The sequence below is a fragment of the Tyto alba genome, unplaced genomic scaffold (assembly GCF_018691265.1).
Source record: "Tyto alba isolate M040663 unplaced genomic scaffold, T.alba_DEE_v4.0 Super-Scaffold_16, whole genome shotgun sequence".
In the NCBI taxonomy this organism is placed as follows: domain Eukaryota; kingdom Metazoa; phylum Chordata; class Aves; order Strigiformes; family Tytonidae; genus Tyto; species Tyto alba.
Genome location: NW_024881278.1, coordinates 2,005,252 through 2,019,572, shown reverse-complemented (window position 1 = coordinate 2,019,572; position 14,321 = coordinate 2,005,252). Strand labels below are relative to the sequence as shown.

The 14,321-nt window shown below is 48.5% G+C and overlaps 1 protein-coding gene across 1 annotated transcript in view; it reads left to right on the top strand.

The window, feature by feature from the left end:
- ISM1 (isthmin 1) overlaps positions 1-9,312 on the top strand; it is a 41,146-nt gene extending 31,834 nt beyond the window's left edge. Inside the window, exons 5-7 of the mRNA XM_042789749.1 lie at positions 2,798-2,941; positions 5,756-5,845; positions 7,376-9,312. Coding sequence (XP_042645683.1) covers positions 2,798-2,941; positions 5,756-5,845; positions 7,376-7,893 — 752 coding nt within the window. The 3' untranslated portion in view covers positions 7,894-9,312. The remainder of the gene's footprint in view (positions 1-2,797; positions 2,942-5,755; positions 5,846-7,375) is intronic.
- Positions 9,313-14,321: the final 5,009 nt, after the last annotated feature.

Below are 14,321 nucleotides of genomic sequence, written 5' to 3'. Positions count from 1 at the left end.
TCCTGAGTGTACTTTTTTTAAAAGCAAAGGAAACAAGGTTTCATATTTATTTATAGAGTAAGGATAAGTACAAATTTAGAATCACGTGGTGGTTTGGGAACCAAAATATAATTATTGGATAAATAAGCGAGATCCAAAACGTGGTAGTATTTGGTGGATACACAAATAAGATGAATTATGTTGGTGCATGTTTGGGGAGTGGCATGTGCAGCAGGAACATTGTGTATTTGCGTGTGTAATTCTCTTCCAGATGTGTCATGGCGAAAACAATTGTTTTCAGCTTGTTGTACGAAACAGTTGCAGAAACTAGAAACAGAGAGGAGCTATAGTTATCCACTGCCCCAACGGGCTGCAGCTATCCACATGGGCATGACTCGAGGGCTGTCAGCTCATACGTGCTCACAGATAGTTCAGAGCCTCTCGGATTTAAGTTGTATGTAAATACAGAAGATTTTTAGTTGGAGTAGGGTTTCAAAGCCACAGCACTTTTACCCTGGCACTTCTGTTGCATTCCCTAGATACTGCAGAGTGGCTGTCATGCACTGATTCAGTCTTATTTTTCCCATTTTGGTTAACTTTAAGGCCTAGAGCCTTAACAATTGAGAGAGACTTTTTGTGGAATGGTGTGTTTAAACACATACATGTGTATTACATTTTGTGGCCAGAAGATTAAAGTCTGTCCCTTCTTTTTGCACCTGCATTTATTTGTGGACACACTTCGTGGCCAAGAATTCATATATTAGGTAGTTACTCAGTTCGGTAAAATAAAATTGCTTTCACAAAGAATTGCGGTAGAAAAAAAAATAATGAGAATTAAAAATATAAAAATAGGAAGAACACGTTGAGCTCCAGCTGAAAATCTAACGTGACATATTTAATAGTCAATACTGTGTGTTTCATAGTGCAGTATAAACACTAGGTAGGTAGATCTAAAAATTATTCAAGAGCTCTCTGCCGTATGTATACCAGAGCACCCTACTAATTGGAAAAGACTCCTGGCCTTCTGACTAATCTAAAATGTCGTGTGCCATCGGCCTGGGCCAGGAGGATGTAGCAGCAGATCCTGCCCATTTGGAGCTTTTATGTCAGTTCCACCCACCGAGACCCGTTGCCACGTTTCACGGCTCTTATCTCCCTCGTCCTGTCTCTGCCAAAAAGCGCCGCACGGCTCTGCCTGCCCTTCCTGGGCCTCCCAGGCCGGGCTTGCTGACAAGCATTGCACCTGCTCACCCTCCCTCTTCCTCGCCAGCCACGTGGAGGGAAAAAATCAGAGTTGGGAAAGAGCTGGGAAGAAGCACAGGCCCACGGAGAGAGGGCAGGTCACGTTTGCCTGAGGTGCCTTATGCCTCTTCAGACGGCTGTAGTGCCAGCCTGTCGGCAAAGCCCAGAATCGCGGGTCTTTGCGCACCGACGGTGGCCGTGTTCCCACCCGCGTCACACCACGGACGCCTGACTCAAGTGCGGCGGCTGCCCGCCCGGCGGCAGCGTGCGGAAGGGAGGGAAAGCACACACGGTCCCTGCCACGGGGAACTCGCATCTAGGCAGCTTGCTGCGAGCGAGATATATAACCTTCCCGCACTCCTGGCAATAAACATTTAATAGCACCCCACAGAGTTGTCGTCAGTCATTACATATGGTACAAATCAAGTTACGTGTTCTACTAACCAGCTCAGGAAGCCCACAGACAGCATGGTGGGGGGAGCGGGAATCGCGTGTAGCACAGAGGCCGGGGCAGGCAGGGATCGGTGTCTGTGCCGAGAGCTGGAGAGCAGGGCTGGCTCGGCCACTAAACCCGGGTTCGCTTCGCTGCCGGCGCCGGTTTAACCCGCACGAGCACAGGCTGCGAGCGGTGATCGCAGGGTCGGTTAAACGCCTCCTGCCAGTTGCAGAGAAATCCGTTCGGCCAGGCGTCCCCCAGGGAGCCGGCGCTTGGCTGGGGCGGCCAGTGGGAAGGCGAGAGAACCGGGCGGGGGGCATGGCCACCGTTTGGGTGGCTTTCACAAGGCGGGCAGGGCGGCCGTCGCCTCGGCGCACAGAGCAGCCCGGTTCTGAGCGGCTCGCACGCTTACCGGGGCAGCGAGCCGCCGCCGCGCAGACTTGGTATCACCTGCCCTGAGCTCTCTGCCAGGAGAAAATAACCTCGTGGTTTGTTTTCCGACGGTTCCTGCTAGGAAGCAGTCAGATTTGATGTTCGTTCACATGAAACATTACAAATTGCATGTTGTTCTGGGCGCAAGGTGCATATGCAGGCCCCTGTATTTAGGGCAGTGCTCCTCTAATACCTGTTTCTGGTTCAAGGGACTGAAAAACAAAATCACAATTTTCAGGCTTGACCCTCAGCCTCCTATAGTGCAACGTTCATTGTGTCCTAAAAATTAATGAGTATTGTTGTGCTATCGCTGTGTGTTTTGAAAGGAAGAGAAAGAAAACTTCGTTTATCCTATGCCTGATTAGTCTGTGGTCAAAACCCATATTCCTATATACAGGGAAATTATGCGAATAGATGTGTACTGTTAGTTCATGACCCAGCTTTGCAGCTGAGGATTCTCAGCTGTCAAAAGGTCAAAAGAGAAAGGAAATATTTTTTCAAATAATGTAGCATGCATTTCCCTGAGGAGCATCAAGTGTGAAAACCATTTAAACAGCAGGCTTACGCCTGGCATTTAGCCCGAGCTCCAGGTAGAGACATCTGGATTCCATTCTTGTTTTGCCTTCTTAATAAAAACCACTACACAGTAGTTTTGGCTAGTAGGAGTTTTGTTTCTTCATTTCCTCCCTCATCTTTGTTCTTGCGCAGACTATATTGATGGCGAGGGAGACTGGAGCCCGTGGTCCCTCTGCAGCGTCACCTGCGGGAGCGGCAGCCAGAAGCGGACGAGGTCCTGCGGGTACGCCTGCACCGCCACGGAGTCACGGACCTGCGACAGGCCCAACTGCCCAGGTGTGAGCACGCTGGCGGGGGGCGCGGGGCAGGCGGGCAGGAGAGCGAGCCCCCCCGCGCAGCGAGCCCGGGGCCCGCCTGCTCCCGGGCTGGGTGAGAGCGGCGGCGGGAAGCGGCACGCTGGGCTTCAAGGCCATCTGTGGAATGGCAGGTTCTTGGCTAGTGATGATACACTGCCAGAGGCCCTCTGCTCTCCCCGGGGACTTCAAAGACAAATACAGGCTTTTTGTTTCGTTTTTTTTGGTTTGTTTTTTTTTTTTTAGGTTACGGCAATCATTTTTGTGCATAGTATGTTTTGTATTCCAAAGGGTGTAATCCACTCTCTGGAAACAAATTTGTATTAATTTTAGAATTTCAAAACAGCTGTGCTGACTGTTACCTCGGTGAGCTCATCTTTTGCTGTGCAGCGAACGGGCATGCCTGTGTTGTGACTAAATAGCTTCCCCCCAGTTATATGGCTTTGAAGTTTTGTGCCTAATGTACACAGAGTTGCTTTAAGACTCCATGTATATTAATACGAAAAAAAAAAAAAAACAAACCAAAAAGCTTTAAATGCCTGCTTTGCGTTTCGCTCCAGAGATTTCGGGTTCATTGAGCACTAAGCTACAAAATCTCCTGTCCCAGAATGTCAGTGTTAAGGCGGAAATGTCCTTTCTGTTTCACTATATGTTGCTTGATAATTGGAGAATTATAAAACGGCAAGTTTGGTCCGGCAACAGCTGTGCACAACGGGATGAAGCAATGTGTAATTTGGGCTTGAATGTATTCAGAAAATACGGCCAAGGACCCTAGCCCCCACCTGTCTACAGGCACTGACATTTAAATGCCAGTAATGGAGGTGTCCTCACCATCATGCGGTTTTCACTTTGGTGAGAGCAGAGCTGAGCACTCAAACCTGCGTTGTAAAAATTTAAAGCTGCTATGGAAGACTTTCCCACAATGGTCTTTCAGTGCTGCTGTGCATTTGGATTTGGGCAAGTTTGTAATGCAGTGATGCAGCAGTTGCCACAATGCATGGGATATGTGCAAGTGCATTACTTCCCAAGATCGGAGAGAAGTAAAAACGCATGCTGAGGTGCGAGGCATTTCACCGAGTTTACTTAATGACTCAAAAAAAGCAGAAATTCTTAAACTGGAGGTCACATTTTTTTGATGGGAAGTGAAATATCCGTAGTGCTGGAGGGAAGACATAGGAGCCTCGGTGAGAGAGTCAGAGAGAAGTTTCTCACTCGCAGAGCGATGCGTGCACCCACTGCAAGGCAGCGGCTGCTGGGCAGTTCGGGAGAACAATGTTTCTGGATGCTATCATACATCCTATAAGAGGTTCATAATAAGAGGTTAATTCCAGAGGAAAGCATGTAGCCCCTAGTTATATTCTCCAGTATTTATTCCCAGCTAGCGTCAAACAGTGGCAAACTTGAAAGAATATATTATGTCATATAACAGACCCCCAACGATCAGCAAGCAAAATATATTCACTCTCTGAGGCTGTGCTGACATTTTTAAAATTACAAGGGCAAAGCTCAGCTTCTGCTGTTTATAATTCCAGCAGTGAATTACTGCCTTGTAATGGGTTCTTGGGTATCTATTATTCTGCATCTACCACTGGAGTTAAGGCAAAACCCTATGATAATTTTATTGAAAAGCGGCCTGAGGCCGTTTTGAAGCTTTGCAAGCCGCTATTATGCCCCAGTTCGGGAGATCAGGAGAAAGTTCATTGGCAAGAAGATGGATAGTGAACAGACTTCATGATTAACCATAGAGTTATCACGTATTAGAGAGCTTTCTGCTCTCTTTGGAGGCCTTTAATTCAACGGAGAGGAAAAAAAACACAAACCTGTTCAAATGCTTCTTTGAAGAGACATTTGTTTTAAGGCTACGTGGCACAGAAACGTTAGGGAAACATGAGGCTGGCAGGGAGGCCTAACTAAAGCAGCAGTGAAAGGATGTTTACTTTGACAAGATCCATTAATAAATATTCTGGCAATCCATGTTTCTCTTTACTGATTAGCAAACACTTGACTGGAGGCTGTTGGAGGAGCCTGATATTTTCTTTGATTGCTACAGGTGGGGGGGTGGGGGGTGGGATTGATGGGCAAGGTTAGTTATCTCTCACCTACTCCCACCTTTCAACTCCCCAGCATGGGGAGAGACCAGCAAGCACCAGTCTTCTTGTAATAGTATAATTCTTCCTCATACTTCCTGAAAAATAGTTGCCCACATACGGATATGAACTTACTCACCTGTCTTCAGGCATGTTGCTCCACTTTGGGAAATGGCACAGAGGCTGCCTCCTGTAGCCATCACGTTTCACCCAGGGCTTCAGAGCTTCCACCGGGACACTTGCTTTTGTCTTGTCAGTCACTTGTGATGCATGTTCTGGAGAAGGTGCTGGTCACATACAGCTGACCAGGTGGCTGTTAGTGAAACGGGCGCAAAGCTCCTACCTGAATTCCTGGGAGATGCTGTCAAGCCTTGCATTGGGGAGAGGAGGAACAAAATCGGTTCCCTCGCTGCTGTCCCTGCACTGGCTTCGTAACCGACCAGGTCGTTGCTTAAAAAGAATCTAAGCTCTAAAACTTGAAAACTTTTGACCTTTGGGTTAAGCTAATACTTTCATCTTCCTAACATCACAGATCCCCTTGGTCATTACACCTTTAAATGAACACCCCCTCCAGCAGCACCTTCAGATTACTTCCCTGCCAAAGAAAAGCACTGCGCAGAAGTGGGCAAGGAGGGGGTGGCAGGGAGGCAGCTGATTGTGTTGGGTTTTAATAGGAAAACACCACCCCCACTAACTCGTGTTTGTCTTAGGGATCGAAGATACCTTCCGGACAGCTGCCACAGAAGTGAGCTTACTTGCAGGAAGTGAAGACTTCAATGCTACCAAGCTATTTGAAGTTGGTAAGCAGCCTAGCCAATCCTTCACTGATAGATAAGAGACTTCCTTGGGTTTTCCTGTTTTGACTCGCTGTGGGACCAAAATTTTGAGTTTCCATTAAAAATGTCAGTAGTAATGGCCATTTATTATCTTCCTTAAGTTTACTGTCTGAACCTTAGCTTGCTTCTGCCATAGAATGTTTCTTCTCTTAAGCCTTAGCAAATTTCTGTGCTTCTTTCGTTATAAAATGGTGATTCTCTGTCTTAGTTCAGAAAAGCACTGTAAGGCTCCACACTAATGAAGGGGAAAAAAAGTCAAACACCGCTTAGCATTTTGCAGAAATACCTTCAAATGGAAGATACTATAAAATCGCTTTGGGTGCCGCTATCATATTGAAAAAAAAAAAAAAGACAACAACAACTTTTATGAGCATGAGTAGCTTTTATAACTGTGTGTGCTGCAGTGGGGCTAGCCAAAGCAATTTTATAGGGCCTGGCTCGATACTGATCTATCTGTAACTGAGCCCAACCTCTATAATGTTCTGTTTTCATCCCTCCAATGAAACTGCGGCATAGCCACTCTTAGACACTGGATGTTGGACTAATTGGATAAATAATATAATCCAGCACCTCCTTCCTAGGGTGGTAGATCACAATAGTTAATGACAGCCGGGATAGGACTCTCTAAGGAGATAGGAAAACAGGACACAGATCACTAAGTAAATATTTTGCAAGAATGTTTGCTGTAAGAGCTTTAGGTCCTAGTCTTTGCCTTACTCCTGCGTCCTGTTAAAGTAAGTGTGGAGCAAGATGTGCAGGTTTGGGGTTTTTTTTTGAAGTCCCATAGCATGATACAGACACCTTAAATAATGTTTTAGGTAGGAGACATTTAATTGCATTCTCCTGGGACGCTTGCAAAATAATAAAGTGCCAGTATTAAATATGCTACTAGTTTATAAATCTCCTTAATCCCAGCTATAAGTCATGGCTTTGGTGCCGTTCAATCCTCCTCGTGTGCAGACACTGATATTATGCCACATATGCCCTTTTAGAATCCGAATCGCTTTTGGGTGCGTTTGCCAGCTAAGATGTCAGTCTCCATGTTTGAACTACAGCTGCTTGAAACACCCCTTTGTTGGGACTAGGGTTTCAAACTGGAGTCTGGCATCAAATCACCGTGGTTTCCCTATTTCAGTTCTGTCGCCTGTAAGCCCATGGTAGTGCCTCTTGTGCTGCATGGGGATATTGGCACCTTAATTAGAATCTGCCAGGTGGAAGAAGTGTCAGAGATTCTTACTGGCATGGTGCTGCGCTGTAACTCAGACTAGCACTGCCTCAGGCCCTAGAGCCAGTCACACAGCTGATTTCTTTATCTGAGAAGGCAGCGCGTTAGCATGTCAGTCGGAGGCAGAGAGGCAAGCTTTGACTGCCCTTTCCTTCTTGAGCAAAACACTGGTGCTGAGCAGTTACACTTTACTCACTTTCTGTCACTGATCATGGGAACTGGGATGCTGCATAATGTATCTTAAGTTTCCATTTCCTGCTCTTAAATAGATACTGATAGCTGTGAAAGATGGATGAGCTGCAAAAGCGAGTTCTTGAAGAAATACATGCACAAAGTGGTCAATGATCTTCCCAGCTGCCCGTGCTCCTACCCCAGAGAAGTTGCATACAGCACTGCTGAGATCTACGATCGAATTAAGAGGAAGAACTTCCGCTGGAAAGATGCAAGTGGTCCAAAGGAAAAACTGGAGATCTATAAGCCCACTGCACGCTACTGCATCCGCTCCATGCTGTCTTTGGAAAGCACAACACTTGCAGCACAGCACTGCTGCTACGATGATAATATGCAGCTGATTACCAGAGGGAAAGGGGCAGGTACACCAAACCTGATCAGCATCGAATTCTCAGCAGAACTCCATTACAAAGTGGACATTCTGCCTTGGATTATATGCAAAGGTGACTGGAGCCGATACAATGAAGCACGGCCTCCAAACAATGGGCAGAAGTGTACAGAAAACCCTTCAGACGACGACTACTACAAGCAATTTCAAGAAGCAAGGGAATACTGAGAAGATTATCCTCCTCTTCAGACACAGAACAGCATTCGTTTCCTGGGTGCCAAAGAACTGATAGCGGCTGCTGCATCGTCTCCTTGACAGGGGCTGATCAGTTTCTTTCTAATGAATGTATATAGTTGTAATATAATCCGTAAGTATTTTTCATAGTGTGTGTAATTTATAAACACGTATCTCTCTATCTCACACACACCTATTTTTACATACAGACATACATAAAACTCGTCCTGGTAGGATTTTATACTGCAATAACATACATTTAATAACGTGCATTTCATTTTATTCCCCAACTGTAACCCAAGTGTGAGGTGGGGCGGGGGCAGCTGCCATCACCGTCCGGCCCCAAGGCCCCAGCTGAGGAGGGCACATATTTAAAAGTTGGTATAAACAACAGGATTGAAGAATGTACTCTTCCATATGGGAATGGTTTACAAGATTAATGCACCTACAGCATCAGTTTTCTCCATAATTGATTTCATGGCTAGTCATATCAGAGAAAGGAAGAAATTTTTTTTTTTTTTTCGGAAGGGCAATACTCAAAGATGAATATAAACAGTTAATAGCAATTTTTTCTTGGAATTCTTCCTGTTACCTTCTAGCTCAGGTCTTTGCAGTCCATCTGGGGTAGGCTTGCAGGGAGACATAGCTGTGGTTTTCCAGAAAAAGCTCCGATGCAGTGGTTCTGCAAGAGTTACAGCAACCCACTCCTGGAGACATCTCGGATACGGAGCTACAGCTGTCAGGGCTTACATCTTGTGCTGGGGAGCAGATCTTCACGGCAGCTACCTGTAAACTAGGCGTGCTGTAAGTCTGAGGAGGAGTGAGGCCAGAGAAGGAAACCATGTGAAAGAAAAAAAAAAAAAAAAAAAAAAACAAAACACAACAGTTACTTCCCAGTTTTTAATACGAAGAGTGTTTAGATCTGATTGTTTCTTTCTTTTCTCAAAAGAAAGAAACAAAGTTTATTTTTTTAAAGAACAGGAAAACTGGAATATGCTTTTCTGTGTTCCCTGAGATAAGGCATGCAACCAGCCCTTTTCCCCCATTTATCATATGCTGAGTTCACAGTGTCCTACAGAAGAAGCTATTCTTTAAAGAAGCTGTCTGGCAGGAACTATTGGTGAGTGAAAAAGTCGTGATTTTTTTAAAAAAAGCTAGCATTATTTTTGTAAAGTATTTATTGAATTGTAACAATAACTCACATACGGGATATGTCTCTGACATGAAAGGCTTCTGTAGATGGAACTTGATTGCCAAGAATAAGACTGTTGTTAGGCGAAGGTTTTACTTCCACATTTTTATAAAGTGCAAGTTTACATCCGTAAGCCTGTAATGAAACAGCTGATACCTGCATTCTTATGAAAGATAAAAATGACACCGTGGGTAAATAAATACTTCAGTTCCATCCTGTAACAGGCCGTCTTGCTGCAAGTCAATGTCCCCATTTGGAAAGCTAAGGCTAAGCGTTACGAGAGCAATGCCTGTGTTCGGGTTACGTGGCCTGACACGTCCGTGCAGTGCATGTGGAACTGCACGCAGCAGTAAAGCCGATCCCGCACCGCAGTCGGTCCCAGCTGGAAGAGTCAAAACAGCCGTGAAGGACAATTCCTTCTGCTCGATGCATGCAACACACACGTGCTGTAAATCTTTTCTCTAGCTCTGTTGGCCTCTCGGGCGCCGGTTGATTGCGACTTCCTGGCCAGGCGTGTGCACGGTCCCCCCCAGCGTTAATGCGCGCATCGGGAGCCCGCTGAGTCTGGGGAGGGGCAGGCTTGTGTTGGCCTGACCAGGCGGGACCAGTCGGGGGATTAAAAACCAGCCGGGGCCTTGGACACCCCCTCTGACCAAGTGTGCGGTGCATGCGGTGCGGAGGCTCTCCCCGCCTCTGCCAGAGCTCGTCTGACGGGCTGCAGAGCCCCGGCGCTCTGCTGAGGCTCCAGGTTTCGTTTCCAGAAACGCGGCGGTCCCGGCACAGCTACGGCGGGTGCGCACAGCACCGGATCTCCTGAGGTAACTTCAGCGGCCGGGAGTCTCGGCCGAGTCATCGGACCTTCCCAGAGGCATGCCTGTATCGGAGCTGGGGGGAGACCTGGGTATATTCCAGCACTAGCTGGTAGTAACAAAACATGGTTAGTTGAGCAAGAGGGTGAACATGGGGATCGCCCCTTAATTCTTATGAAAACCAGGTTTTGTAAATTCTTGAAAGGTGATAAGAAGGAGCCACTAAGTACTGGAGCCAGTTAAATTGACAGCAGATGGATGAAAGGCATAAGCAGCTCCAGGATCCGTCACTTAATAGGGAAGACAGGTATTTTCTGCAACACGGGGGAGAAAGCACTTTTTACTTCACGTAGCAGTGGAGGCGGGGGGGGTGTGTGTGAAAACAGTCTCGGGTTTCTCTGGGAGGGCAGTGAGAGGGTGGTCGCAATTTGGGGAATATAAAACACATCCCTGCAGTTTATGGAATAGTAAATTATGGTGCTATTGAGAATAGCTACTGCACCGTGAATACTGAACATAACAAATAAAGTGTCAAGAAAGAGGAAAAATTAGTCTGATGAACGAAATGGCGCACAGAGTTTCAGATGTGACCACTCAGAATTTGCCAAGGCTCGAAACCCTGAGGAGCCTAACAACCACTGATAAGGACCCACCAGGTTTTTGATAGGATGAGTCCTAGAGCACAGAACAAGAGAGTATTTGCACCTTCTGCAGTCTTAAGCAACAGTCTTTATTAAAAACAAAGTCCTATTTTATAATAAATTATGATCCACTCAGAGCTGGGCTGCGTTTTTTCTTTTCTGTTTTCTTTATCACCTGTCCAAGGACAAAATTTGTACCTGGAATGACCTCACGTAGTCACCCTTAGCAAGGTGCTGGAGTTTACCATGGCCAGATTTGGCTCAGTCTCTCAAATACAGAGCTCTTCATAAGACCTGAGGAAGGGTTTGTGGCCTTACGTTCCTAGGCACAGGTCAGTAGTTGGAGGAAGCTGTTACATTTCTAAGTTAGCGCAGAACGGGAATATTGGGAGACCCAACCAGAGATAGGAGGGGGATTGAAACAAGCAGAATTAAACAGGGCTCGTGGTCTCAACACTGAGAAATCCTCAGAGGCCCCCACAGGTCGCCATCCTGCTTCCCAAAGGGAAACTTAAAATACAGACCTTGCCGCAACCTCTCCGTGCCTGAGCAGTCCCGTTTGCTGATTTCCCACCGGCAGATACAGAGTTGGGCGTTTGCACCTCCTGAAACACCTCAGGTGTCTCATCCCTCCACACCACCTTTCTCTCGGGCGAGCCCAGCTCTCTGTGCCGCCAAAGGAACCGGTCAAGTCATCCGGGTTATTTTTAACCCAAATCAATCAGCAGACAGAGATTGCCAGGCGGCTTTAGCGTCGAGCTGGCGGGAACGCCTTAAGCTGGCCCCGCTGCCGCGGAAGATGTGTGGAGCAGTGCCCCGGGGCAGCCATAACTGGCTTGAACCTTTGATGGTTAAAAGGATGAGTGGGCCTGGCTTCACAGCGCCTGGACAGCTGCTGAGCAGCAAAATTCCACTAACATAACCCACAGTGATGCATATGGGTTATAGGACAATATAGCGAAAAACAAAAACATACACACATTCACAAAACCCCGCAGTCCCGCATTAGTTACCAGCTGCATTTTTTCCCCCCGCTGTGCAAAATGGTTAGCACTGTCAACACGATGCATTCTTTCCAAAAAAATGCTGGTGAGTTCCTAGGACTGCCTTTTCCATATATAGCGGTTTCACTGAGATCGGAGGGTCGGTCGCGGCGAATAACTGATGCACCTGACACTTCCAGTCGCCGCCTGGGGTCAGGCGGGAGAGGGGGGAAGAGTGAACTTCCCCGGCTGAAGAGCCTGCTGCCTGGCATCAGGGGGTCGCAGTGTGCACAGGAGCCGGTTAGCCAGGGGGTGCCCCCGCCCCAGCCCCACCGCCGCGGCCTCTCACCCGGGGTGCTGTCCCCGGCCGGCGGCGGGGAGGTGGTCACCTCGCGGTGACGGCCCAGGAGCTGCCTGGCTCTGAGGAACCAGGTGCCCCCCACCCCCGGAGCCGCCCGGCCGCGGTGGGTGCCTGCCGGGGGGCACTGCCCTCCGCGGCGCGGAGACACGCGGAGTTCATCCATCCTCGGAGAAAATGACTCGTGTTCGGGCTGGCCAGGCTCGGCAGAAGCCTGGCGGGTGCCGTTCCTAGCAGGGTCAGGAGGGTGGCAGGGCAGGGAGCCTGCTTGTGACCCCCCCCCCCAGCCGAAGTCACTCTGCAGGCCCCATACTATAGCCGGCGTGAGGGGCGACGGCACGGCAAGGCGCTCCCTTTTTACGCCCGAAGAGGAAGCCTGTGAAACGGGCACGGCCACGCGCGGATCTCACCGCGGGCACCAACGCGGGCGTGTCCCGCCCCGCCGCACACGGAGGGAGGGCACGAGCAGGAAGAAGAGCAGCGGTGAGCACCAGAGGGAAGATGACGCTTTTCCCAGCAAACTGGTGTGAGTGTGTGTTGCTGCCTGGCATTGAAGTGACAGCTGAGAGAGCATGTGTTTTTCTGTCACCAGTTCCCCCCTCCCTTCCCTTTGTAACTTTTAATGGAAAAATGTGTGGGCAGTTTCCATTATGCCTGCGCTGTTTCAGACAAATTAAGGGGTTGGCTAAGAAATCACTGGTTTCATATTCCACACAAAATACACACACACATGCATATATTTATATGGCTATGTAAATTAATTTAGGATATCCTCTCGTACGTTGCCGAGTGAAGCAGAAGAGCACAGGGCGCTTCGTTTCGGCCCGCACAGGGGGACGAGGCTGGTTTTGCACTTGTGTGACGAGGAGAAGGGCCGGGAAGCTGAGGTGGCAGCAGTCACCCTTCAGCTCTGCCTTTTACTTTCCGAGTGGCAGGTTTATTCACATTTCCCTTTCGGCTGCATTGCTAAAGCCACATACACCTTTTACAACTGTGCTAATTTTCTATCAGTTTAGGGAGTTATAATTTTTTTCCTTATTCATTCTCTATCACAAGAAGGATCTGAGGGAGGTGGGACTTTTAAACACACAGAGAAGCTTTTCATTAAGTGCACAATTTATAAGGGATTCAGAGTGTTACATTCTGGAAGCGATAGCAATATTACACAGGTCAAACCGGCCAAATCCAACAAAGCTAAGTGGGGGTGGCTCTAGTTTTCAGAGGAGCGCTTAGATAATATTTCCTTTTTAAAACTGGGCAAACAACATTACATGTGTAAAATGTCAGAGTTTGCCATTTATTAGGGGCCTGACCAATGCTTTGGTTAGAGTGGAACAGTGCTTCACTCTATGGATTTCGGGAGGGCTCTGGTACGACTGAAACATGCCTGAAGCAAGGGACAAGCATCTGCACACCATGGTGGTAGATGCAGGATGTGAGTCAGAAAGTTTGGGGAGCAGAGAAGGCATGGGAACCAGCCCCCCCCTCCAAGCACCATCTTCCAGGCTGGCTCCTGCCTCTGCACAGCTGTGCTTAACCCCTTCGTTTGTCCCCAAAGCCAAGCTGCAGCCATCCCCCCTTCCTCGCTTCCCAGGGGCAGCTCTTGGGGGACCCTTGCTCAGCCACAAAACACAGAGCCAGGGCACAGCTGGCCTTGCGACAAGCCCCATCTGGCTGAGCAGGGCTCTCCGAGCCGGGTAAGAAGATGGGAAAGGTGCAGATGTACTTGACCATGCAGTTACAGGGATGCCTGTGTCCCGCTGTCCTCGGCAGCGTTTCCCATCAAGCAGTCCACGGGGAGCACCACGGCACGACCCGGCTTCACACACCTCCCGCCTGCCAAAGCAGCGCGAGGGCAAATCTCAAGCAGCTTACCCGCGCTGCCGCGGTCCCCGTCACCTCCCAAATGGATCAGGGATCCAGCCTGGCACGTCGCCTCCAGCCCAAACCAGCCCTCCCAGGAGGCAAAAGCGCGGCTTCGTTTCACGTGCACGTGTCCTGGGCTGTTCCAGCTCCCTCGGGCATGCCAGCGAGTGACGGCTTGGCGACGTGGCAAGGTCTGCCACCGCCTCTGCAGCAGTGACCACGTCTGACGGCAGTGGTGACCTGAGTTCCACGCGCCAGTTCTCTTACACAACCCTCCTCTTACAACCTGCCTGGGAAACACACAGAAAAAAGAGTGTAGAAACAGGAGTCATCTCTTCAGGTTAAGAAAGAGCATGCAGTAACAGGAATGGGAATGACTTCTGACCAGTGTAGAGAGGAAACAATGGTGCACTGAGTTATAAAGTGGCTTCATTAAGGGTCACCAAAATTTAAATCACCGCGTGGGTAATGATAGCATGAAGGGAGGACAGCCTCAGAGAGGGGAAAGTCAGAAGGAAGACAGCAAGTCTTGAAGAGCCGAGCAAGGGAAACGCCGAAGCGGTGCCAATGTCC